This window comes from Adiantum capillus-veneris, chromosome 20 (assembly GCF_014529385.1).
Source record: "Adiantum capillus-veneris isolate H3 chromosome 20, ASM1452938v2, whole genome shotgun sequence".
Lineage (NCBI taxonomy): Eukaryota > Viridiplantae > Streptophyta > Polypodiopsida > Polypodiales > Pteridaceae > Adiantum > Adiantum capillus-veneris.
Window position 1 is genome coordinate 154,059,118 of NC_140950.1, and position 25,538 is coordinate 154,084,655.

Below are 25,538 nucleotides of genomic sequence, written 5' to 3' on the forward strand. Positions count from 1 at the left end.
AAAAATTATAGTCTATGAGAGGTAGTATGATGGGATCCGGTGATAGAAGTATTTCATTAAGCCTTTCTGGGCCAAAGAGAAACACTATACGTTGTTAAAAGTGTATTTTACCGCTAATCCATACGTTAATTCTAATAGATCGTACACAGTGAAAGCGATAGAAATGATCATCATGTGGGTTATTCATCTAGGATAGTATGTGAGAAATGTAGATATGAGAGAAGTGAAGAGATGAGAAGTTTCCCTCCCAAGCCCTATTCTTGCCCGTAGGCAATAAGGATACTACGGGGAGAGATGTACATGTAGAAAAAAGAGAACCTAGAATTTGCAGAGAGGATGAATTACTAAGAATGAGAGAGATAGGTTTGCTTAAGGATATGAGATTAGATACATATATATATGTTGGATTAGAGATGAAAAAGAAAACAAAAAGAAATCAAGAAAACATCAATGTAGAATACATCTTACTTGACAAACCCTTCGGCACCATTATTGATGGAGAGAGAAGAAGAGTGGATAATTCCACTTTGATTGATACACCAAGTGCAAGACCTTTTTTTATTAGAGTTGATCTTCCAAGGTTAGCTTGTTGCAAGAATGGATAGTCTCCCTCTAGGAGAAAGTGTAGGCTTGGGCTTATGTTAATGGCTAAGTACAATTAGGCATTACTACTCACTCCCTCAAGAATTTCTCTCATCAATGGCTTGAATGCTTGAGTTCTTTCCAAGGAAGAAGAGGTCCCCTTTTATAGGTGAAGGGAACCCACAAGGGTTTACACAAGAAGAGAGGATTCAGTGTGAACAGGAATTGGAAAAGTTGGAAATAAGCTGTCCCTGCATGATGTGGGCAGACTGGGGTCCAGTATTTTGATCATATCTCCTTAACCGTGGCTCCAAATAAAAAAGTAAAAATATGGGCAAAAACTTCAGCTCATTAGCTACGATTTTCATTTTAAAATTGTTTTCCAATTTGGATTGGAACCTTGTGTAAAAAATTCATCAAAATAGGGTCCATTTATGGCAGCAAAAGTCTTCATGTGGTCTCCTTAGCTTAGACTTTCATTTAATTCCAAAGGACACCTCATGCCATATGAAAGCATGACATTGCTCCTTGACAAAGTTTTGTAATCATGCTTGCAATAATGCATTAAAATAAGTGTATCTTTGAAATCATGCCACTTAGTGTCCCACTAGGATTTGATTCTCTCATAGTAGCTATTTAAAAAGAAATATAAGAAAAGTATAAAAAATACATAGAATATATATATATTGGAGTTTACCCTAGTTATAAGATCTAGCTAGGGTGTGAGATGATAATGAAATAGTAGAAATAAAGAATCAATGTTTTTTGCCCCAAGTTAGAGAGGCGGAGCTATTGATGCTTGTCCCATAGTATTTTCTGATGGTAAAGTAAGGATATGTTACCCTTGAGAAAAATAATAGGATGAGATAGAAGGCTTATTATTATACTTAAATATGCATATGTACACTATAGGAAATATAATTATGTATATAAAAAAATACAAGATAGATCTTGTAGAATGCGTTCCCACTATGTACGTGTCACAGCGCGACAACGTGTTGGTACAAAAGAAGCAGATAAAACCTATAAAGCTCAAGGGGATAAAACCACATGATATGGACGAAGATGAATGGAGCGAAATGGATGAATTGGCACTTTCTACCATTATGCTGACTTTGGCAAAAAGCGTTTACTTCAATGTAGCAGACGAGATGTCGGCTTATGAAGCATGGACAAAGCTGAGTGATCTTTATGAGAAGCAGAGTGCAGCTTCACAGGTATACTGGCTTAAGAAGCTTGTTGACTTGAAGATGAAAGAAGGGACACCTATGTCCAATCATCTGAATGAATTCAACACCATCTACAGTCAGTTGTCAGCTCAAGGTGTAAAGTTTGATGAACCTGTTAGAGCTATGTTCCTGTTGATCACATTGCCGGAAAGTTGGGACACTTTTCGCATAGCTTTGAGTAATTCTGCACCTCGAGATGGTTTCAACATAGCAGGTGTAGAAGGAAGTCTTCTTACTGAAGAAACCAATAGAAATACAATGGACAAAGGCAAAGGAACAGCCTTAGTTGTCAGGGGAAGGACCAAAGAAAAGTACAAAGGTGGAAAGCGGAATTAGTCTCGTAGCAAGTCCCGCAGTGCTAAAGGCAAGAGTGACATAGAATGCTACCATTGTGGCAAGAAGGGTCACATGAAAAGAGACTGCAGAGAATGGAAAGCAGAAAAAGGCAAAGAAAAAGCTGAAGACCATGGTGAGAAGAACAAGTCCTCAGTGAAGATTCAAGAAATAAATGTGACAAACACTGTTGCAGAGGATGACAGTCTAGTGTCAGGAGACATCTACTTCTTGAAGAATACAATGGACTCAACTCTTCTTACAACATCTGATGTAAATGCACTGAGTGACTGGATTATAGACTCAGGGGCATCACTTCATGTGTCTCCAAACAAGGAGTGGTTTACCTCTTATGTGACCACTAAAGATCATGTTCGGCTAGGCAATGGGCAGACATGTGAGATCTTAGGTGTTGGAGATGTTCAATTGAGGTTTCAGAATGGCTCTTCTTTCACGTTGAAGAATGTGAGACATGTTCCCGCAATTACAAAGAGCTTGATCAGCACAGGTTTACTTGATGATGCTTGCTACATCACCACTTTTGGACAGAACATGTGGAAGATATCCAAGGCTTCTATGACAGTAGCACATGGAGTAAAGTCTGGAGGACTTTACATGATTTATGTATCAAATGTCTCTAAAAATGTAATCAATGTAACCGAGCAGCCGAACGTTTCTTTGTGGCATAGCCGGTTAGGACATATGTCCAAGAAGGGAATAGAAATCTTGTCTCGTTCTGGTTATTTGCCTGGCTTGGCATTTAATGATTTTGAATTCTATGAACATTGTGTGTATGGTAAGCAAACACAGCATCCACATAAGCATAGAAGCAGTAATAGAGATACACAGTTGGCACTTGTTCATAGTGATTTGTGTGGACCTATGCCTAACCTATCTCTAGGGGGAGCTTCTTACTTTATGACATTTATAGATGATTAATCGAGGAAAGTATGGGTTTACTTTCTCAAGCACAACGATGAAGCATTTAGTGTTTTCAAAACATTTGTGACACTTGTCGAGAATCAGAGTGGCAAGAAGCTTAAATGCTTACGCACTGACAATGGTGGAGAGTATGTTTCAAAGGCCTTTCAGGACTTTTGTGAGTCAAAAGATATAAAACGTGAACTTACTGCTCCTTACAATCCTCCCCAAAATGGTGTTGTTGAGAGGATGAATAGGACCATACAAGAGAAGGTCAGAAGTATGTTGTCTAATGCACAGCTGCCAAATGGGTTTTGGGCTAAAGCTGTATCAACAGCTGTTCATCTTATTAATAGATCTCCTAGCAATGTTTTGCAGAAGGATTCAGTGCCAGAGATGGTATGGTTAGGCAAAATGCCCTCATACAAGCATCTCAGAGTCTTTGGTTGTGAGGCATATACTCACGTTCCAAAGGAATTTAGGAACAAACTTGAGCCAAAGAGTAGAAAGTGCATCTTTCTAGGCTATGGTAATTCTGGTGAGATGGGGTACAGACTTTGGGATCTCGAATCCAGAAAGGTTATCCGTAGCAATGATGTTCACTTTAATGAAGCCAAATATCATTTAAACCAGAGAGGGTTGAAGAGATTATAAGAGTTGTCTTCCAAGAAGATGGACCTGCACGTGCAAGACAAAATGTCAGGGCTCGAGAGGAGCAAGGACAGGATAGATTGGAACCACAGGTTGTGGCTGAGCCTAAGCCACCTATTTTGCGTAGATCTGGACGTATCACACGACCTCCTGATAGGTTTTTTCCATCTATGAACTATGTCATGTTGACTGATTGCAATGAGCCTTCATGTTACAAGGAAGCAGTGCAAATGAAGGACTCTGGGAATTGGCAATTGGCCATGCAGTCAGAGATGACAGCTCTGCATAAAAACCAGACATGGAAGCTAGTTAAATTACCATAGGGAAAAAAGGCTCTACCTTGTAAATGGGTTTACAGGTATAAGATCACCGCTCATGATAGTCAGCCAAAGTACAAAGCAAGGCTTGTTTCCAAGGGTTTTAAGCAAGAACAAGGCATTGACTTTGATGAAGTCTTCTCTCTGGTGGTCAAGATGACTACATTGAGATGCTTTCTTGCATTGGTTGCCATATTAGATTTGGTGTTGCACCAAATGGATGTCAAGACAGCGTTCTTGCATGGTGATATAGATGTGGAAATTTACATGCAGCAGCCATAAGGGTTTGTTGAGAAAGGCAAGGAAGATTTGGTATGCCAGTTGTTAAAGAGTCTTTATGGCTTAAAACAATCACTGAGGGCATGGTACCATAAGTTCCACAAGTTTATGCTTTCTCAAGGCTACAAACGTAGTGAGTTCGATCACTGTCTATGTACAAAGAAGGCTAAGGATGGCAGTTGGCTGATCCTTATTTTGTATGTGGATGACATGTTGATTGCTGGCAAGCACTTGGAAGAAATTTCAGCTTTGAAGTCAAAGATGGAAAAATCGTTTGACATGAAAGACATGGGTGAGTCAAGTCATATACTTGGTATGCGCATTGAGAGAGACAGATCAAAGAAGTTGATTTGGTTATCTCAAACAGAGTATATTGACAAGGTTTTACAACGTTTCAATATGGAGAAGGGAAAGGCATTGAGTGTTCCATTGTCACCATATGTGAAACTTAGCAAACAAGATTGTCCTGTGTCTGAGGAAGAACATGCTGAAATGGATAAGATTCCATATGCGTCTGCAGTGGTTAGTTTGATGTATGCAATGATTGCTACTCGCCAAGACATTGCATTTGCAGTGGGAGTAGTAATTCGATACATGTCAAACCCAGGCAAGAAACATTGGGAGGCAGTGAAAGGAATATTGAGATACCTGAAAGCTACAAAGAGTATGCGTCTATGCTATGGGAGTCAGGAGCTAAGTGTAAAGGGTTTTACAGACTCAGATTATGCAGGTGACTTAGACAACCGAAGGTCTACGTTAGCGTATGTCTTTACATTGGCTGGTGGAGTAGTATCATGGCGTTCTAGATTACAAGGTTGTGTTACTCAGTCTACTACAGAGGCTGAATATGTTGCAGCATCAGAGGCATGCAAAGAATCAATTTGGCTTAATTGACTAGTAACAGATTTGGGAATCAAAGAAGAGATGCCTGTGTTATATTGTGATAGTCAAAGTGCTATACAATTGGCTCACAATCCAGTTTATCACTCAAAGACAAAGCATGTGGATGTGAAGTATCATTTCATCAGGGAAATGCTCGAGGATAAGCAACTTCAGCTTGTCAAAGTTCACACCATAGAAAATCCTGTTGATCTACTTACAAAAGGACTTCCCTGAAAGCTTGCACATTTTCGCAAGCAGTTAGGTGTAGGGTAGTACATCACTTCTCTACATCTCTTGTATATTAGCTTGTATAGTAGCTTCTCTCACACTTAAAGTACCACATTGGACTTTAAGTGGGAGGTGGTTGGGGTATAAAGCCCAATGTGGTCACCCAGGTAAGTGGTCGCCCAGGTAAGTGGGTGGGCCGCCAGGTATGTACACATATTCTTTTGTAAAAACCTAATAAGAACTCACTATGCTCTACACATTACAATAGAGCGAGTTCACCATATCGTCGTGCTCTTCTTCTCGCACTCTCTCTCGCGTCGCACTTCCGCTCGTACTCCTTCAGTCCTTTGGCTCTTGAACTCTAAAATAATTCAACATGCACTAGATTATCTCTCAACAAATTTTTTTATCCCTCATTGTTTCTTCACAAGAAGTCTTTACCACAATGAGTTTTCCCTAGCTTATGAAATATCCTGAGTTCAAACTCCATCAGGAACATCATCCATCTGATCAGTCTACTTTGGATAATGACTTTGTTGATCAGAAATAGGTGAAAGCATGTTAACGTGTCACACTTTTTCATGTCTCGGACAATGCTAACTAGCACAATTTTGACATATGATAACTAGTACAATAACATGAGCTACATCTCAAAGATATGACGTATGATATATCGGTAGAAAGCTCTTGAAACAAGAAATCTAAATATACAACCTCTGACAAATTGTGATATTATTTGTAAAAATTTCACCGGATGCCCAACTTTTTTAAAATGTACTAACTTGAAAATGCTAATTAGCACAAAAACCCAAATAGGAGAGCCTAATGATCGACGTAAAAATGAAATATCTTGCCCAAGAGATAATGTCTAAACTTTGAAGCATTGAAAACCATTCCCAGTGCCTCATTTTTTGCAGTGGAATACCCTTGTTCAGTAGTTCTAGCTAGCAAACTAGAAGTTTCTTTTACATTACAAACAAAAAATATTCATAAAGAACCAATCAGATGGTGCATTTTACTAATATTCATCTAACAACAACATTTGCATTTTTGAATGGCTCAACTGCCATATATAAAGTTTCCTCCTAGTATTCATCTTACCTTAAGATCTCCATATAATACATCCCCTCTTACAACATCTTCTTATACAAAAATCCCCTAGTTAACTACACGCTTTTGATAAATGATCATTTTAATTACTCTCTTGCAAGTTACTCTCTTTGTAAATATATATAAGGGACTACACTCAAGAAATTTTGCAACGAGACAGAATACCGTTTGATACTTTCAGAAGACATGGCTCTATCCCTAAAGATGTGGCTTTCACTCACTCTAAATGAGATGATTAAGCTATAAAGTTATTCACATGAGCTCAGGTGATTTAGGACTATCACAACACTTGTACGTACTTCAACCTTCACCAATTTGGTGTCAAATAGGTGAATTTTTGTTTTATAATGCCTTGTCTAGTCCATTGGTCACATGCACACAGATTTGCCACTTTAGGCGGTGTGTATATACTCATACTAGTGTAGATTTGTCAATTTAGGTAGCAACAATTAATTTTGTAGATCTATCGATTTAGACAGCACAAGTCTAAATTTGTCAATTTAGACAATACACCAACAAACAATATATTTAATACTTTAAATAATATTAGTTCAAATTCTCCGGCTTAAGTAACACAAGTGCACATTTTCCAATTTAGGCACCACGTTCACATTCATAAATATTTATTATTAAAGTGCTCTTTATGAGCTATGGTCACAGTATGTCCGGACGAACAATCTGTAATCATTGTGAGCATTTGTGAGCATTCAAGAAATCTTTATAAATAAATACGTGCAATAGGAAAATGCTCACTCTTGCATGGGATAAGATTGCACTCAGTATCTGTTTTACTCTTCTCTCCTCTCTCTCCTCTCTCCTCTCTCCTCTCTTGCTGTGTCAGTGTAGCACTCCACTCTAAGCAGTGCACTTACACACGCTATCATGCTTGATCTTTCTTTCTTCCTATCTCTGATCGTGTATTGTAAGGGTCTCCTCCTAACCCTTAATTTTGACTATCACATCTAAGTCATCGACTTTTTTAAAAAAGAAAAGAAAAGAAAAAAATGTTCGATAAATTTGGGCTATCTCCAAGCACCCTAGTCTAATCGCAATACGCTTTCAGTTTACACCATGTGAACATGGGCATAACCAATGCATGAAAAATTAGGTCTTCATTTTGAGAAAATTAGCATAAAGAAAAAGATAAGAAAAAAAGAAAAGAAGATAAAGATAAGGATGAGGTGAGTAAGTAGCTTGTTGAAGAAAGCAAGATAAGTTATTAAGACAAGTAAAAAGAACTTATCTATGAGGAAGATAAGCTATCAAGAAGTAAACGCGCTTATAAAAAATGTGCATAAAAAGAGAGCTTCTCTTCTCATTTTACACTTCTCTCTTTCATTGCTCAAGGTAAAAACTTGAGAGTAAGCTTGAGAAAGCCATAGCCAAGCCTCTTTCAATCACATCTCCTACACACACACCCTCTCCAAGAGAAGCCATAGCCAAAACCCTAATCAAGTTTGTCAAAACTTGATATTCTTCTTCACATTACCCTCTCTCTCTCTCCTCTCTTCTGATTATCAAGCTTTCCATAGCTTGAATTTACTTTGCCTCTTGTCATTTTCTCATTCCAAGTAGCCAAATTGGTGGTCTTCAAGTGAAGTGAAGAGAGAAAGAGCCGACTACATCCAAAGTAAGGAGAAGGCTATATCTTACATGTTAAGTATGGAGCCTGATTTACCCTTGTAATTTTCTGTGGTAAAAGCGCACATTTGTAAGGCCCCCATTATGATGAGAAGGCATCGTGCGTGAAGGAAAATCACTCACCGGAAACCAAAATTTTCATGGACAAGAATCAGGGGCAACTTTAAAGGCCTCGGGGGCGGAGGCCCCCGAGACTTTTTTTTTTCGCCGGAATATTATGGCCAGACGGCGTCCGTAAAGTGGTCGGAAAACAACCGGTCGGTTGGTCGGTGGCCGGTAGTCAATGGCCGGTGGTCGGAAGTCAATGGCCGGTGGCCGGTGGCCGGTGGCCGAATTCAATGGCCGGTGGCCGAATTCAAAAGCGGACTTGTCTTTTCAAGGGCGGCCACACATGGGCGGATTGGAGGGTCCGATTTGGACTTATTCGCACAAGGGCGGCTACACATGGCTGTCTCTCATAAGAGAGGGCAGCCCTTTTGGCCTATAAAAGGAGGCCATTTCTACACACATTTCATAGTGTGAAGTTGATGCAACAAGGTGAGTATAAGGTGGTGAGAGTGGGCCAAGGCGGGAGCTCCATTAAAGGTATAATCCCTTTGTAAACTACTTCTTGTTTTGAAGTACTAAAGCCATTGAGTAGCTGCTTTCCCGTGGACGTAGCCCACATTGGGTGAACCACGTATATCGTGTGTACTCTCTCTACTCTATAATTTCGTGTATATAAATCTGTCTCTCTCCATTAAGTAATCTACTCAATTATCTATTTAGCTACGTCTTATTTTCTTAACAACTGGTATTAGAGCAAGGTTTGCTCGTAGCTAAATTATCTCAAGAAAAGGATTCCTTGAATTGAGTGGGAGTTATGGCGGAGGAAGGGAAGCTCAAGATTGAGAAGTTCAACGGCAAAAACTACCAACATTGGAAGATGCAGATTGAAGACTATCTCTACCAGAAGGACCTCTATTTTCCACTAGGCGGTCTTGCGAAGAAGCCCACAAAAATGGCAGATGAAGCATGGATTGTCCTTGATCGAAAGGCACTAGGAACAATCCGATTAAGCTTGGCATCAACGGTGGCCTTCAATGTTTCGGAGATGAAGACCACGGAGGACTTGATGAAGTCACTTGACGACTTCTACGAGAAACCATCGGCATCCAATAAGGTATTTCTTATGAAGCGCTTGTTCAATCTAAAGATGGGAGAGAATGGTTCAGTTGCAGAACACCTAAATGACTTTAACACAAACATAAGTCAACTTCGATCGGTGACAATCAATTTCGATGACGAAGTGCGAGCTCTCCTTATATTATCATCTCTACCGGATAGTTGGGACAGCCTTGTGATGGCTGTAAGTAATTATATCTCTGGTACAAATACTCTTAAGTTTGATGATGTTGTGGGTGTTCTCCTAAGCGAGGAAATGCGAAGGAGAAGCACAGGAGAATCATCAAGTGCTGCACTATCAGTGGAAACAAGAGGGAGTAGACCAAGATGCTCTAATTCTCTCATTAGACAATGTGTCTAATTCCTGGATAGTAGATTCCGGGGCTTCATTCCATGCGACACCACACAAGAAACATTTCCAAGACTAAACCAAAGGTAATTTTGGGTATGTATACTTGGGAGATGATGAAGCTTGTGAGATTGTCGGCAAAGGTACAGTTTCTGTCAAAACTGCTAACGGAAATGAATGGAAGCTTAAAGATGTTAGGCATGTTCCTTCTCTTCGCAAAAATTTGATCTCTATAGGACAATTGGACGATGAAGGTCACAACATTGCATTCGGAAACAAACGGTGGAAGATATCAAAGGGATCTTTGGTGGTTTCCAAGGGTGAAAAAGTCGGTACACTTTACTTGTGTACTGTTAGCAAGCAACCTTGATCTTGTGCAATAACTACAGAAGTTGACAGTGCGGTGTGGCACTACCGACTTGGGCATATGAGTGCCAAAGGAATGCAAATCCTTCAAATAAAGAAGCTTCTACCAGGTTTGAAAGAAGTGGACTTAGAGTTCTGTGAAGATTGTGTTTATGGTAAACAAAAGAGGGTAAAATTTCAAAATTCAGGAAATGAAAGAAAAAATAAAAAACTTGAGTTGGTTCATTCTGATGTTTGGGGTCCTGCAAGTACACCATCACTTGGTGGTTCATTGTACTATGTAACATTCATAGACGATGCGACTAGAAAAACATGGGTTTATGTCATGAAGAATAAATCCGATGTATTTTCCATATTTCAAAGGTGGAAAGCCTTTGTGGAGAATGAAACAGGTACCAAGGTTAAATGCCTCAGATCTGACAATGGAGGCGAATATTGCATCCAAGCTTTTGAAAGCTTTTGTGCTAGCAATGGCATTCGGAGGCAAAGGACAACCCCAAGGACACCTCAACAAAATGCGATTTTGGAAAGGATGAACAGGACAGTCATGGAACGAGCACGAAGCATGCGGCTACATGCAGGCCTACCGCTTGAGCTTTGGGCAGAAGCTGTAAGTACGTCTGTGTACTTAATCAATCGGTCACCCTCAACGGCATTGGATGGGGGAGTTCCAGAAGAGGCATGGACAGGTAAACCGGTGAATTATGCATTTCTCAAAGTGTTTGGGTGTGAGTCTTTCATGCACATAGATAGAAGCCTAAGATCAAAGCTAGATGCAAAGTCCAAAAAGTGTTTCTTCATTGGCTATGGAGAAGGAGACTTTGGGTATCGCCTATGGAATCCTGAAGATGGTAAAATCTTAAGGAGTAGGGATGTAATTTTTAACGAACAAAATATGTACAAAGATTACTTGAAAAGAAAACAAACAAAAGAAACAGGTGATGAGTACATGGAGCTTGAGGATGGTGAAGACTCAAGGACTGCAAACGGTGACAATGTGCAACAACGTCAACCAAATGAGGAGCCTCAACCTATTCCCCGAAGATCTACAAGAGCAAGTAGACCTCCAGAAAGGTTTGTTCCTTCCTTCAACCATCTCTTGATCTCAGATTCTGGAGAGCAGGAATCATATGAAGAAGCTATGCAACATGAATCCAAAGAAGAATGGACGAAGAGCATGCAAGTGGAGATGGACTCACTACATCGCAACCAAACATGGGAGTTGGTTGAGTTGCCTAAAGGTAAGCGGGCACTTCAAAACAAATGGGTGTACAAGCTAAAGGAAGAAGAAGGTGGGAAGAAAAGGTACAAGTCTAGGCTTGTGGTAAAAGGTTTTTCTCAAAAGAAAGGTATTGACTTCAATGAAATATTTTCTCATGTTGTAAAAATGAACTCAATTAGGCTTGTCTTAAGCCTTGTGGCTTCTCATGATCTAAATCTCGAGCAAATGGATGTAAATACGGCATTCCCTCACGGTGACTTAGAGGAGGAAATCTACATGCTTCAACCAAAGGGGTATGAAGTAAAAGGTAAGGAGAAAATGGTTTGCAGATTAAAGAAGAGCTTGTATGGTTTAAAGCAAGCATAAAGACAATGGTACTTGAAGTTTGATCGATGGATGTTGGATCATGGATTCATAAGATGCAACTCGGATCACTGCGTCTACACGGAGAATTTGGGAAATTCATCATCCTAATGTTGTATGTTGATGACATGTTGATTGCAAGTGCTAACATGCAGGACATCAAAGACCTAAAAGAGGAGCTATCCAAATCTTTTTCAATGAAAGATTTAGGTGCTGCTAAGAGGATACTTGATATGAAAATATCAAGGGACAGGACGAAGAAGACAATAAAGCTATCTCAAGAAGATTACATCAAGAAGGTACTAGAAAGGTTTGCAATGCAAAATGCAAAACCAGTTTCTACACCTTTGGCTGGTCATTTTAAACTAACGAAGGATATGTGTCCAAAGACACAAGAGGAGATAGCCTATATGTCTAAAGTTCCATATGCTGCAGCGGTAGGTTCTCTAATGTATGCTATGGTATGGACAAGGCCAGACATTGCACATGCAGTGGGAGTTGTGAGTAGGTTCATGGACAACCCAGGTAAAGAGCATTGGCAAGCTGTGAAGTGGATACTTAGGTATCTAAAAGGGACAACAACAAATGCTTTGTATTTTGGAGGAACTGATATTTTTCTAGAAGGGTATGCTGATGCAGATATGGCAGGTGACAAAGATACTCGAAGGAGCACTACTGGCTATGTGTTCACGGTTGGAGGCACAGCAGTAAGCTGGGCTTCAAAACTGCAAAAAGTGATTTCACTTTCTACCACGGAAGCAGAGTATGTAGCAATGACGGAGGTAAGCAAAGAAATTATGTGGCTTCACAGATTCTTAGAAGAGCTTGGATTCAAACAAGACAATTGTGTCTTGTACAGTGATAGCCAAAGCGCTATCCATCTTGCGAAGAACTCAGCCTTTCATTCAAGGACAAAGCACAATGAGGTGAGATATCACTTCATACGCACTCTTTTGGAAGAGGGACAACTAAAGCTAGGAAAGGTGCATACAAGTGAAAATCCTGCAGACATGTTTACAAAGGTGGTCAACAAGGAGAAGTTGAGCTTTTGCTCATCTTCAATCGGCATTCAAGGATAAGAAGCCAGAATGAAAAGCAGTCACAGGTTTGGTTTGGAGATCAGTCTCCAAGTGGGAGATTGTTAAGTATGGAGCCTGATTTACCCTTGTAATTTTCTGTGGTAAAAGCGCACATTTGTAAGGCCCCCATTATGAGGAGAAGCCATCGTGCGTGAAGGAAAATCACTCACCGGAAACCAAAATTTTTACGGACAAGAATCAAGGGCAACTTTAAAGGCCGGAATATTCTTTTTCGCCGGAATATTATGGTCGGACAGCAGCCGTAAAGTGGTCGGAAAACAACCGGTCAGTTGGCCGGTGGCCGGTGGTCGAAAGTCAATGGCCGGTGGCCGGTGGCCGAATTCAAAAGCGGACTTGTCTTCTCAAGGGCGGCCACACATGGGCGGATTGGAGGGTCCGATTTGGACTTATTCGCACAAGGGCGGCTACACATGGCTGTCTCTCATAAGAGAGGGCAGCCCTTTTGGCCTATAAAAGGAGGCCATTTCTACACACATTTCATAGTGTGAAGTTGATGCAACAAGGTGAGTATGAGGTGGTGAGAGTGAAGCAAGGCGGGAGCTCCATTAAGGGTATAATCCCTTTGTAAACTACTTCTTGTTTTGAAGTACTAAAGCCATTGAGTGGCTGCTTTCCCGTGGACGTAGCCCACATTGGGTGAACCACGTATATCGTGTGTACTCTCTCTCTCTCTCTACTCTATAATCTCGTGTATATAAATCTGTCTCTCTCCATTAAGTAATCTACTCAATTATCTATTTAGCTACGTCTTATTTTCTTAACATTACACACACTAAGGTAGCATTTTCTTATTCTCTTTATGCTATTGCATTTGCTTGAAAGTGATTTACCTTTCATGCTTACTTAAATTCATGTTTAAGCGCTTACAAGCAAGCAATTCCCTTGTTTGAAGAACAACTTCTTAATTTTGTTGTTTCTTTCTAAATATGATTCATTACTAATCATAACTAACTATGTTGCTAACAACTAATTACAATGCTATTTTAAGTTTTGTTATTTCAAGTTTTTTAGATTACCAGACTAATATGGCATATAAAGAGTAGAAAACACTCTCTTTAACCATATGTAACTAAAGATCATATTTACCTAGATAGTATACACGATGAATGGTGACTAATATCTTTAATTATCCACTGATCTCTCGCATAAACTTTTTTATTGATTTTTAAGTTACTTAAATTACTATTATAAAGATAAACGCCATAAATCAAAAGCCACTAAGTAGTGGAATTCCTTTTGGAAATAACTTTATTTTTCAAAAGAAATTATAATTTCTCCAAAAGAAATGCTCATGAAAAGCTCATAACTTTTTCTTGATTTTGCATAAATTATGTGTGTAAAAGTTTAAGTGACATACTTAACTTAATATCTAATTCTCTCAATAGGGAGTTGGGTTTTTTTTAAAGGAAAATATTATTATAGATAAAGGAGTTTTCTTTGAAATAAGATCTCCCTTTCAAGTAGGGTTATCCCCCCTTTCCTCTTTACAATTGAAAATCCCCAAATCCCTAAACCACTCCTAGCTATACAAAATTAATCCTCTCCATGGTAGCTAGGTATGCCTAAATCCCTCTCAAACAAGGATTTGTTAGCCATTCATACTCAATTGCATGAGAATTTTCATTACACTAGCATACCCACTCTTAGAAACTTTGCATTTTACTTTTACACTATCATTCATTGAATGGTTCTACTCTTGCACAATCAAGCATTGGCTCTTTCATAATCACTCAAAAGAATTTTACGATTGTAAGTTGGTGCACTCTAAAGTTTGTGATTCATGGCCCACACTAAAGCATATATGATCATAAAGAGTATATGTGTTGTTCTTTTCAAGTTTGTATTCTTTCAAATTTGTTTTGCAATTGCGATATGGGGAGGGAGTAAGAGGGTAGCTTCACTTAAGTGACGACCGTGTTGCTTGAACATAAAACTCCCATGACTTTTATGGAGATGTCCCAAGGATGACAAGTGACACAAAGGAAACAAATGGGATTCGTTTATGATAGGGTTAACTTGAAACTTTCATCGAGACAAAACCTTAACCTCCAAGAGACTAGTTGTTTTTCTAAGGTCTTGTTTGAGTAGAAATTAGAAGGAAGTAGAAACTAAATGATTATAACTCAATGAACATAATCTAAATTTCAACTAGGATTTAAAATTTATCTTGAAGATTTTATGTGGATAGCCCTAGCATTACATAGAAGATATAAGTGTGAACTTTATTTTACATGTTTGGAAAAGGCCGGCGCAGATGTTTGCCTGTGGGATGCAACGGGGGATGGTCCTTTTGTCCATGACTGATAATTGTTGGTCTATGTTTTGAGCTCGGATTCATTCAATGCCCTAGAAATGAGATTGGATGGGAGTGAGTCTCGGTCAGGTGGTGAAACCCGCGGATGCGTCTGGAAATCGGCTTAGTCCGGGTAGGCATAATGCCGACGAGAAAGGAGGAAGGAAAATGGATCCACATTGGGATCGGATAAGGGAGGAAGATGTTCTTTAATTAAGGAACTCTTTTAATTGTTTGGTAAAAAAGAACCTTGAAAAATTTGTGAACCTAAATAGGCTATTCCGCAATTGTCCTCATCAGCTAAACCTTTGCTCTGCTTCTAGGAGTATTTATCTATAATGAACTTAAGGTAGATTAAAATTGTAAGCTTTTTCCAAACAATATAAAGAAAAATAAGAATTTGAAATTGTATTAAGGCATTGTCTCCACACGTGACAAAAGAGACACGATACCTGAGTTCTAGGACGAGGATAGGGATATGCCTGGATAAGTATAAGTGATTTCTTGAAAGAAAACTAGATAAATTTAATAATACTAAAGAAAAATAAGTGAAACATTTTAAAGCAGAAAAAAGTGAGAACGACCTGATAAATGCACATTTGCAAGGGTATGCAACAGTTTGCATGTTACTTTTAACTGCTTGAAATGTATTCTTGGTTCGAAATGTTTGGAATATTGTTTTCTAATATCATAGTACTACATAAAGAAGGTACATTTACCAAACGGTATGGTGGGAGGGTGGATTTTGGAGGGTTAATTTGTTGGTCGAAAAGTTGAACCCAATTTTATGTTGTTCATTAAGTTAAGTCAAGAATAGGGAAAGGGATTCCGACCTATAGAGCGGGAATCAAACTTAGAGACAAAGGGATTTGTGTAGTTAGTAAATACACTCATCCTAGGGAAACACACTGATGGTTGTGCTCGGTCATAACCAGGAAAAAAGCGTCAGTGACCTTGAACCAAGGGTGAATTAGAGAACTCCCACCAGTTGACCTTGAAAGGTTGAGTTCAAATTTAGTCTGATAGACTTCGATTGGAAAGTTGAAATGATAAGGAAAGGTGTTTTTGGATTAAGGGTTCCTTATGAGAAAAGTGAATGTTATCACCTCCTTGAGTTGGCATCGAAAAGCACGAGGAGTCATGTCTTGGTGTCGGTCTCAAGTGGGAGCAGTACCAAGCATCTTCAATAGTACCCATTAGCACATCAACAACACCGCAATACAAGTACCCCTCATCGTCATCGTCGTGGACGCAGTACCCCAGCATCTAACGCCCCTTGCGTTTTGGCTTGGCTCCTACCTAGCTCAGTGTAGGGATCATTTGGACCTACGTTTCCTTAGTGCCCAAGTACCTTCAGTAACTAGTAGTACCCGCAGTACCACAAGTACCAAGTACCAAAGTACCCCACAATATCAAGCATCGACAACAGTACCCCTCAACATCTACCGTAGTACCCTTTAGTACCTAGCATCAATAGCATCAAGTTTCCATTAGCATCTCAGCATTTAGTCATTGTATCACAAGTAATAAAGCAAGTACTTACTCTGGCAGCAGAGCAAGGGGACCCTTGAGGGTGGTTGGGACCCGGCATGCGGTGTCGTTTCTCTATTTCATGGTGTTCAGTTCAATCTCTCTTTTTAAATGAAGTAAAGAAACCTTGTGTTTGTGTGGAACACTAGATCCGAGCTAAATCCATGAACACTTTTACTGCACCCGGCGTGGGTATCATAGCTCTGTGTGTGCTTCGGTTTCATGAACTCAAGGGAAGAATCAACAAGAACCCAAAGAACCTCTCTCAGATTTTTTTTCTCAAAGAATCTTCGTGTCCCAATCCCAAAATTTTTAGCAACTCCCACCCTTGGTCCATCGTGCATCGGGCGAGCTCCCACCTTCATTGCCATGTCTTTGAGCGAAGGTCGACATCGGATCCACGAAAATGCAGATCTTGGGTAATCAAGATCTACTTGCTCCTATGTGGATATGAAAGGAGTTGGAGAAAGGATCCCTAACCATCTTCTGCATCGATGCGTGCATCCACTTCCATCGACTAGTAGCCCTTGGAAATACCTCCGAGAACCCTTACCTTTCATCTTCATTCGCAATGTTTTCACGACAGGACTATTCGAGTGGTAGTACTTACTGGCAAGACAAAGTTAGCATGAAGGTTGGTATTTATTGATAGTAGTAAGGCTACCTAGTAACTCGATTGGTCGGTATTTACTGGCAAGGCAAATCTATTGTCATTGGGGACGGCCAATGGGCTGAAAACTGGAAACGCTGGTGATGCTAACGGGTTGTAGGCTGAAATCTAATGCGAGGCTCAGGTTATGGCCTGAAATCAAAAAACGTGAAGGGATGAATGTTGAACTGAGAATAGGCTGAAAACGCTGGGGTGCTGACACTGCCATTATTGATGCTTCAGGTACTTCCTCTTCTGCTGCCTCTTCTGCTCTCTATCGTTGCCCATAGACTGCCTATATAGCCTCCTAAGGCTGGGTTGAGTAGTCACAAAGCTAGCCCCCACGATTTGGAATATAAAAGGTCATTTATTAATTAATGCAATGCTAAGAGATAGTTCACATGCGGTAAAATGTATATATATCAAAATGATGTATTGTGCAAGAGAGGGTATGCAACTATGACCCGCCTGGACATGCACATCCTGCTCGAGGCTCACAAAGTGTCAGGCTAGGTTCTACGCTAGACTACGACTGGCGCTAGACTGCAGTAGGGGATGCTAAGTGAGAGACAAAGAAAGCGATAACCTACGTTTAGTCGATAGCCAACTGCAGCAATGTACATGTAAAGACGAGTGGGGCAGGCTGACATATAAGGTTCACACACACACACACACACACACACACAGAGATTATTCGATGTGTGTGACGGTCAAAAAATCTAACAATTTTTTGAGGTGACCTTTGTACATGGCTTAAAAAATCCCCAGACAGGTGGTTTGAGGTCAAATGTTCAAAAGTAGGCAAAAAAAAATAAAGAACTCGTTCTGTTTGTTTTGTCGAAACATTTTGGCAATTTCGTTGTTTCGGGTTTCAAAGGGCTGAAATGTGTTTTAGTGTCACACTGAATGATACTGAAATGGAGATGATAACTACAATGGAAATGATAAATAGACTCAAAGTGGAATTAGAACTGGGATTGGATTGTGTATTTAGGTCCGTACAACTCGAATAAAGTACAACAACATGAACCAAAGGATTGCTCTGATCTTAATAGCAAGAACTGTACAAGAGCAAGATGAGCTCCAAGAATGACACTAGACTCAATAGTATAATATAATAGCACAACATAATACAATAGCTCGTCAAATGAAATAATGGGCCCTATTTATGGCTTTCGGATTGGGTCTCTGACTGACTGTCCACTGTGTAGTTACCACAATAATTGGCTCGATAATTGCCGGTTCAACTGTTAGTCTCATTGCCTGTCTGAGGGTTGTTCCCACTATCTACAGCATGGCAATGCGATGCAAGGCCAGTCCATGAGCCACTGATAGGATCCAACATAGTTTGTAAAAGAAAGAGAGATGGGGAGACTGAAAAAAGGGAAACCATGCCATGAACCTATTCTTGTTATGAACCTTGATTATCGCTAGCCAACCTATGGAGCGTGTACTTAGTAACCGAGAGCATATGAGTGATGATTTCACTCTTAAGAGCTCTTAAGAGTGATGTTTTCCCTCAGAGCATCTTAAATGTACAAAGACAACCCTCAGTGTGTGTGGGTATGCCAATTCTCAAAAATTTGGCCAGCATTCTATTTGCAATCCAATCACTTTTTCAACATTTTGCCATTGATTGCCATCCCTATCACTTCTTATTATGTCACCAATGCTTTGTTCTTTCAATTCTCAATGTGATAACATATAGATCAAATGCAAGAAATTTAGGGGGACCTTGATCACAACCTAGCCACATGGCAAATCCTAGGTCTCCATTTACTGAGTGTGTCAAAGCCGATCTTATATAAGGAGCTTTATAGACATAAGAAAAAACACAGCAAGTAGATCACCATAGAGTAGACAAAGCCAATATATTTCTGAAAAGTGTCCAATTCATGATGAGAGTATGCATGACTGGCTAGCAATTTCATGTCTTAGTAGACACTTTAATCCTAACAAGTGTCTTGGGTACAAAAGACCAAGACTATATACCTAACCAGATGCCTAAACGTCAAACACGATCTTAGACACAAAAAGATCTAGAATTTTTCTCATGTAGGAAAGCGGAGTCTTTCTCATTGTTTTTCATACAATGCATAACATCATGAGCTTCTGCTCGAGAGGCACCGCATACCTAGCTAGGTACGATTGGGGGTAGGGAACCGCTGGCCCCCCCACCGGGCCGGCAGTCCCCTACCCCCAATCGTACCTAGTTAGGTATGCGGTGCCTCCCTCATAGAAGCTCATGATGTTGAGGTAAGTCACAATGTGGGAAATATTGTGAGAATTTGTCCAAAACTTCTTGTGAGAGTTAGAGAGGAAAAGCATTCTAGATCGTATTGCAGAAACATCAACAGCATTCGTCAAAATGTATTTCCAAACCCCTGGTATATTTTGAAGACTTCCAATCCAATATTCGAAAGTGTGCTCCTCCTGTATATTGGATGTGGATGTATTTGATGTAAGCCAAGAATGGAAGCTGCATATTTGTTGCAAAAAATATTGAGAGTCTAGCATTTGCATGTGGGTTTTTCTATGTACGTGCATGCTCGCAGGTCCGCATGGTGGCTTCAGTATGTTCGAAGCCCAGAGCACCCCCAGCAAGCTTTGATGTAAATGGTGGGTATACGTTTGTCAGCAGTAGCATGCTCAGATCTCATCTCCACTACCACTCGTGGTGTTAAATCTACCCACAGAGAGGACACTTGTGAAGAGGGTCTGCTAGGCGGCTTACATGAAAGTCTATGTCACAGCACGAAAGGATAGGTTTGTTTGTGTTGACTTGCCTTGCACCCTCATAAGGGAACCTTTCCCCGCCCCCTACACAGCCAAATCTGTGTATGTGTGTGACTTGCTTAAAGAGAGCATGTGTAGCTGCATCCATTGAATGCCTACTAGGAAAGGGGATAAATTAATTAAAATCAGTGAGGTGCACCATCATGAGTTCTCTACAGCTTCTTATAAAATCAAAGCTTGGTGTGATTGAGCTGAGAGCTCATAAGTGATACTTGCAGGTTACGATGGAATTCAAGTGGTGGTTCAAGGAAACTTCCCACTCTAAAAGGGATCTGTGTTGGGGCTCATGTGCCACTAGTGAGCGTTGTTGCAGATTCCAGTAACCATGCTTGACAAGAGATGATGTAAATGTAGGGAGTGGGAAAATATGACAACATCACAGCATCTACACCTTGTGTGTGCACGCAAGTGTACATGGGTGATACTTGCAGGTTACGACGGAATTCAAGTGGTAGTTCAAGGAAACCTCCCACTCTAAAAGGGATCTGTGTTGGGGCTCATGTGCCACTAGTGAGCGTTGTTGCAGATTCCGGTCACCATGCTTGACAAGAGATGATGTAAATGTAGGGAGGGGGAAATTATGACAACATTACAGCATCTACACCTTGTGTGTGCACGCGAGAGTGTACATCGGTGTGTACGTGTGTAAAGTATAAGTTGGAAACTACAATAGAGGGCAGAGGATGTGGATGTAAAGTCCTCCTAGCTGTGGAGGAAGGGAACACCTGGTTTTCTCAAGATAGAGCTAAGGAACAAGATGCAACTCCACTTGATATGCACAAAGATACCAAGAAGAACCATGTCTAGTGCATGGGAAAGCTAGGCCAAATGTATCATCTTGGGATCTGTCCTTCAAATTGCGATCTCCACTCAATAGTAAACCACATCCAAAGACACACCAGGGAAGGAACAAGTTCAAGATCTACAAATTTCCCCATGGCTTCGATGACATGTATAATTGTCCTTGAAGAGACACGACCTTAATATAAAGATGTCAATGCGTTTGCCAAGGCCAGTTATGAGAACTGGTGAGGAATCTTGGCTTGCAAGGATGGTAATGAAGGGATGGCCCATCATACAATTAGGAAGAATCAAAAGGAGAGGAAGACTGATGGGTTGCGACCAGTGAGGACTACAGTAGAAGAAGGTTACAAGAAAATAAGGTGCTCAACCACAAAGAGAAGAATACGATTACAGAAACTTAAAATGGCTTCTGCACTTCATGATCTTGGTCTAGACTTTTGTGTGAATTGGCAAGCTCAAGTAAGCTTTTATCTAAGCCTTGCAATAAAACTTTATACAGCAAACTTATACTGGTGTCCTTCTGATTTTCCCATACTTAATTACCTTACAGGGATGGTGTAGCTTTGCTATGAAGAGCGTTCTATTATTTACAAGGATTTCGTGTCTACCACTCTGGAGTTAATAATAGTGGCAAACTGTTCTTGCCTCATCCATCCCCTGATGTAAAGTAGCCATCCCATGAGAAATGCCCATTTTGAAACTGTTCATAAACGTTGGCATCCGTGACGACAATCTTACTTGTAAAATGGCAGTATGGCAACACTCACCGCATATTCTTTCTATAGACAATGTTGTCTTGTAGAAATGCAACTAATGAGCGCACTCGCAACAGCCAACTTTTTAGAATGTTGCCAAGGAAATTGTGAAGTAGTAGCATTAAACAAGTCTTGTGACCCCGACTTCAAATTCAGACGGTAACTTTCCTGTGACATTTTAAGAGTGACATCATCTAGCTTCAAGTTATTCCCTTTGATTTGCCTGCGGCTTGCATCATCCACATGAAATTCATCCACCATAGTAGTTGAAGTTGTCCAGCTACACCCTTGCTGCCTCCACGCCTTGTTCTTTATTCTCATGGCTTCAATGTCTTTGGCTTTCTGTGGCATGCCGGCCGCTGCATAAATATTAACCATCAAAACGTATGCGGCCCCATCACATATATCTAGTTCTACCGCTTGTTCAAATGCCCAAGTCCCCAGGCTCACGTCCACCCATATCCGGCAAGCACCCAATAGGCAATGCCAAATTTCAGAGGTGGCAGAAAAAGGCATTTTCTGGATTACTTCTGCTGCCTTTGCTAGTTGCCCTGCACGTCCAAGAAGGTCAACCATGCAGGCAAAACACTCTAAATCTGCCTCCGAGCCATATGTAATACCCATCTCATCAAACAGTTGTTGTCCCTTTTCCACCAGACCTAAATGACTACACAAATTCAGTAGGCAATGGAACGTCACCATATTGGGAAGGATGCCCTCACACAGCATTTGGTCAAAGCATTTTAGCGCTTGCTCTCCTTGACCTTCTTTTCCATACCCAGAAATCAATGCATTCCAAGAGACAATACTGCAAGAAGAAAACTTCTCCAGGACACTTTGTGCCTGACAAAGGGCACCGCACTTTGCATACATGTCTACAAGAGCATTTCCCAGCACCAGACTATGATCCAGTAACCCCTGCCTCAAAATCTCATCGTGAATCAGCTTTCCCTTGTCAATGGCTCCTATCCCTGCACAGGCCTTCAGCATACATAAATAGGTCACAGCATCTGGAGAGATTGAGTCATCCTGCATTTGTTCGAGACATTCTAGAGCCTGTTGGCCTTGGCCTTCTTGAGCATAACCTGCAACTAATGCATTCCACGAGACGACATCACGAGAAGGGAGCTTCTCTAGGACACTTTGAGCCTGAGAAAGAGCACCACACTTGGCATACATGTCCACAAGAGCATTTCCTAGCACTACACTATGCTCCAGCAACCCCTGTCTCAAAATCTCGTCATGAATCTGCTTTCCCATGTCGATGGCTCCAATCATGGCACATGCTTTCAGGATGCACACATAGGTCACTGCAACTGGACGAATACCTTCACGCTGCATATGTTTAAGACATCCTACAGCCTGTTCGCCTTGCCCCTTTTGAACATAACCTACGATTAACGCATTCCACAGGACAACATTTCGAGAAGGGAGCTTCTCTAGAACACTTTCAGCCTGACAAAGAGCACCACACTTGGCATACATGTCTACAAGAGCACCACCCAACACTATACTATGCTCAAGCAACCCCTGCCTAGAAATCTCATCATGAATTTGCTTTCCCTTGTCAAGGGCCCCAACCACAGCACATGCTTTCAGGATGCTTGCGTAGGTCACCACATCTGGAATTATGCCCTCGCGCTGCATGTCTTCAAAACATTCTAGAGCGTGTTTGCCTTGCCCCTTTTGCGCATAACCTGTAATCAATGCACTCCAACAGACAACATTACGCAAAGGGAGTTTCTTTAGAACACTTTGGGCCTGGGTAAGAGCACCACACTTAGCATACATGTCCACAAGAGCACCACCCAGCACAACATCCTGCTCGAGCAAACCCTGCCTTGAAATCTCATCATGAATCTGCCTGCCCTTGTCAATGGCTCCGACTTTAGCACAGGCTTTCAAGATGCACGCATAGGCCGTTGCATCTGGGGAGATACCTTTTCGCTGCAGTTTCTCGAAACACTCTAAAGCCTTTTGGCCCTGCCCCTTTCGGGCATAGCCTGCTATTAAGGCTGTCCATGGGATAATATTCCTGCAGTTATGGATGTCAGCCAGTGCTTGTGCTTTCTGAAGCTCACCACACTTGGCATACATAGTAATTAAGGCGTCTGAGTAGTGTTTCTCCAGCAAGCCCCTCTTCTGAAGCTCATTATGTAGCCTGGTGCCTCTGGACAGATCTTTACTCTTACTGCATGCCCATATGAGTGATGGCGAAAAGTGATCCGTAGTGCTTGCCGGTTGCTCTGCTGCAAATCCACATACTGGATCAGCGAGCTCATGGGTGGCTAGAGATGGATTTCCAGGGCTACCCATCCACAAAGGCCCTTCGGTGAATTTGTGGTTGAGCCTGAAGGTTCGTTTGCTGCTGCGATTGTGGGAGGGATCTCTGAACAACTCCTTCCGCGACAACTCCGAGCACGCATGCGCATGCATGGTGTGTGTACTCGTGTGCAAATCCTCCATGCTCGCGGATAACCCAAAACTCTGTAGCTGTTGGTGGCACATCCATGATTATTAGAAAGAGCTGCAAAATGCAATGAAGAAGAAAACGAACTCTCCAACGTAGCCTAGCCTAGAGAGGGAAATGATCCACCACAGTTGGTGTGAGAGATATAGAGAGCTGCACACTGTGAATAGGATGAATTTTGCGGTATGTGGTAGCTGAGCCTCGGCCCTTGACACACTGGGGCACTCGCCTCATCACTATATCACAGGGGCATGCTCAAATGGGATCAATGGTGGAGGAGGAAAACACGGGTTCAAGACATGGGGTGCGGACTGCCCCCAATTTACAAGCCTACCCGAATTTACCAAATGTCCCGAATTTACAAATGTGCATCTGATGGCCCGAATCGCCTCAACCGTAGATCCCATTTGAAGCCGCCCATGCGAGATAGTGTGGAGGGGGCACTTGCCCCTCTCCCGCTTCGGGCTTGGCCACAACAATGCTACCACACTGACTCACACACGGGTGAAGACGTAAAAGAACGATTCTCTCCGCTTGGCCATGTTGCCCTTTTGGCTCAGCAAATGCCTGTCCGCCACCTCGGCATGGCCAGCCATTGCTCGTCCCAGTGTGACATAGGCCTAAGTAACACGGGATCTTCAATGAAGCCCCGGCCGTAAGATCCACGGTGGCGAACTCGAGGCGAGAATCAAAAGATGTGCGATACCGTCCGATTGGTAAGGTGGGCGTCCGAGTTTAGTTACACCAAGGGTCTTAAAGACCCCGTGTTACTTATTAGTGATGAGGGTAGACGAGTCTGGATGGACATGATTCAGTTTGTGGACCTTAATGTGACGAAGCAGATGACAATATAATGGGCTGCCACTTGTGGAAGAGGAAGCCTAGTTCACTCTATTCTTGAGCACTTCACATTGGTGGAAATGACGAGCCGCTCCCTAGGTAGTTAGGAAGTATCTTGGTGTTTAATTTATGCTTCTTGCTCCACGTATCTATGGTGTCTGCCATCGAGCCATGCTAGGAGCTATGGATATTTCTCTTCTACACATTCACCCAAAGCTCAAGGCTCACATCATCCCTAACTCTTGCACTCCCTACGATAGTCGCTCGTAATTTTGCAGCAATAAATTTTTGATTCTTTATAGATCAATAGACCCTTGCATGCTTTCATAACTTGATACATCCCATGTGGCTCCTTAGATCAACTTTTTCTCACCAAGATAGTTAAGTTGGACTTATCTTGCATTTATAGCACTAAGCCAGTTGAGAGAGAAAGCGACATAGGCAGGTGTGCATAGAAGCAAGCTTGAATTTAAAATCAGGCTTCTTGAGCCATCTCATGTTTCGGTGGTTTGTGTAGACTTCTACCTACACTTTTTGTGATGAGCCCAAGCAGGTTCTCCATTGCCAACCTAAAGCAACCATCATTCAAAGGTTGCAGAAGGAGTTTCCAACAGCCTCACCTTCAAGTATCATGAACGGGATGAAGATGCAGGGAGCCACCAGC

At 41.3% G+C, this 25,538-nt stretch overlaps 1 protein-coding gene across 1 annotated transcript; it reads right to left on the minus strand.

Moving 5' to 3' along the window:
• Positions 1-21,166: 21,166 nt before the first annotated feature.
• LOC147433430 (pentatricopeptide repeat-containing protein At5g27110-like) lies at positions 21,167-24,283 on the minus strand. The gene has a single exon (XM_086492989.1). It carries the CDS (start codon positions 24,070-24,072, stop codon positions 21,589-21,591), a length of 2,484 nt encoding a protein of 827 aa, XP_086349115.1. The 5' UTR covers positions 24,073-24,283; the 3' UTR covers positions 21,167-21,588.
• Positions 24,284-25,538: the final 1,255 nt, after the last annotated feature.

What these genes read in the sequence shown, in the direction of transcription:
- LOC147433430 (XM_086492989.1), bottom strand. Translation starts at nt 24,072, where the DNA reads ATGTGCCACCAACAGCTACAGAGTTTTGGGTTATCCGCGAGCATGGAG.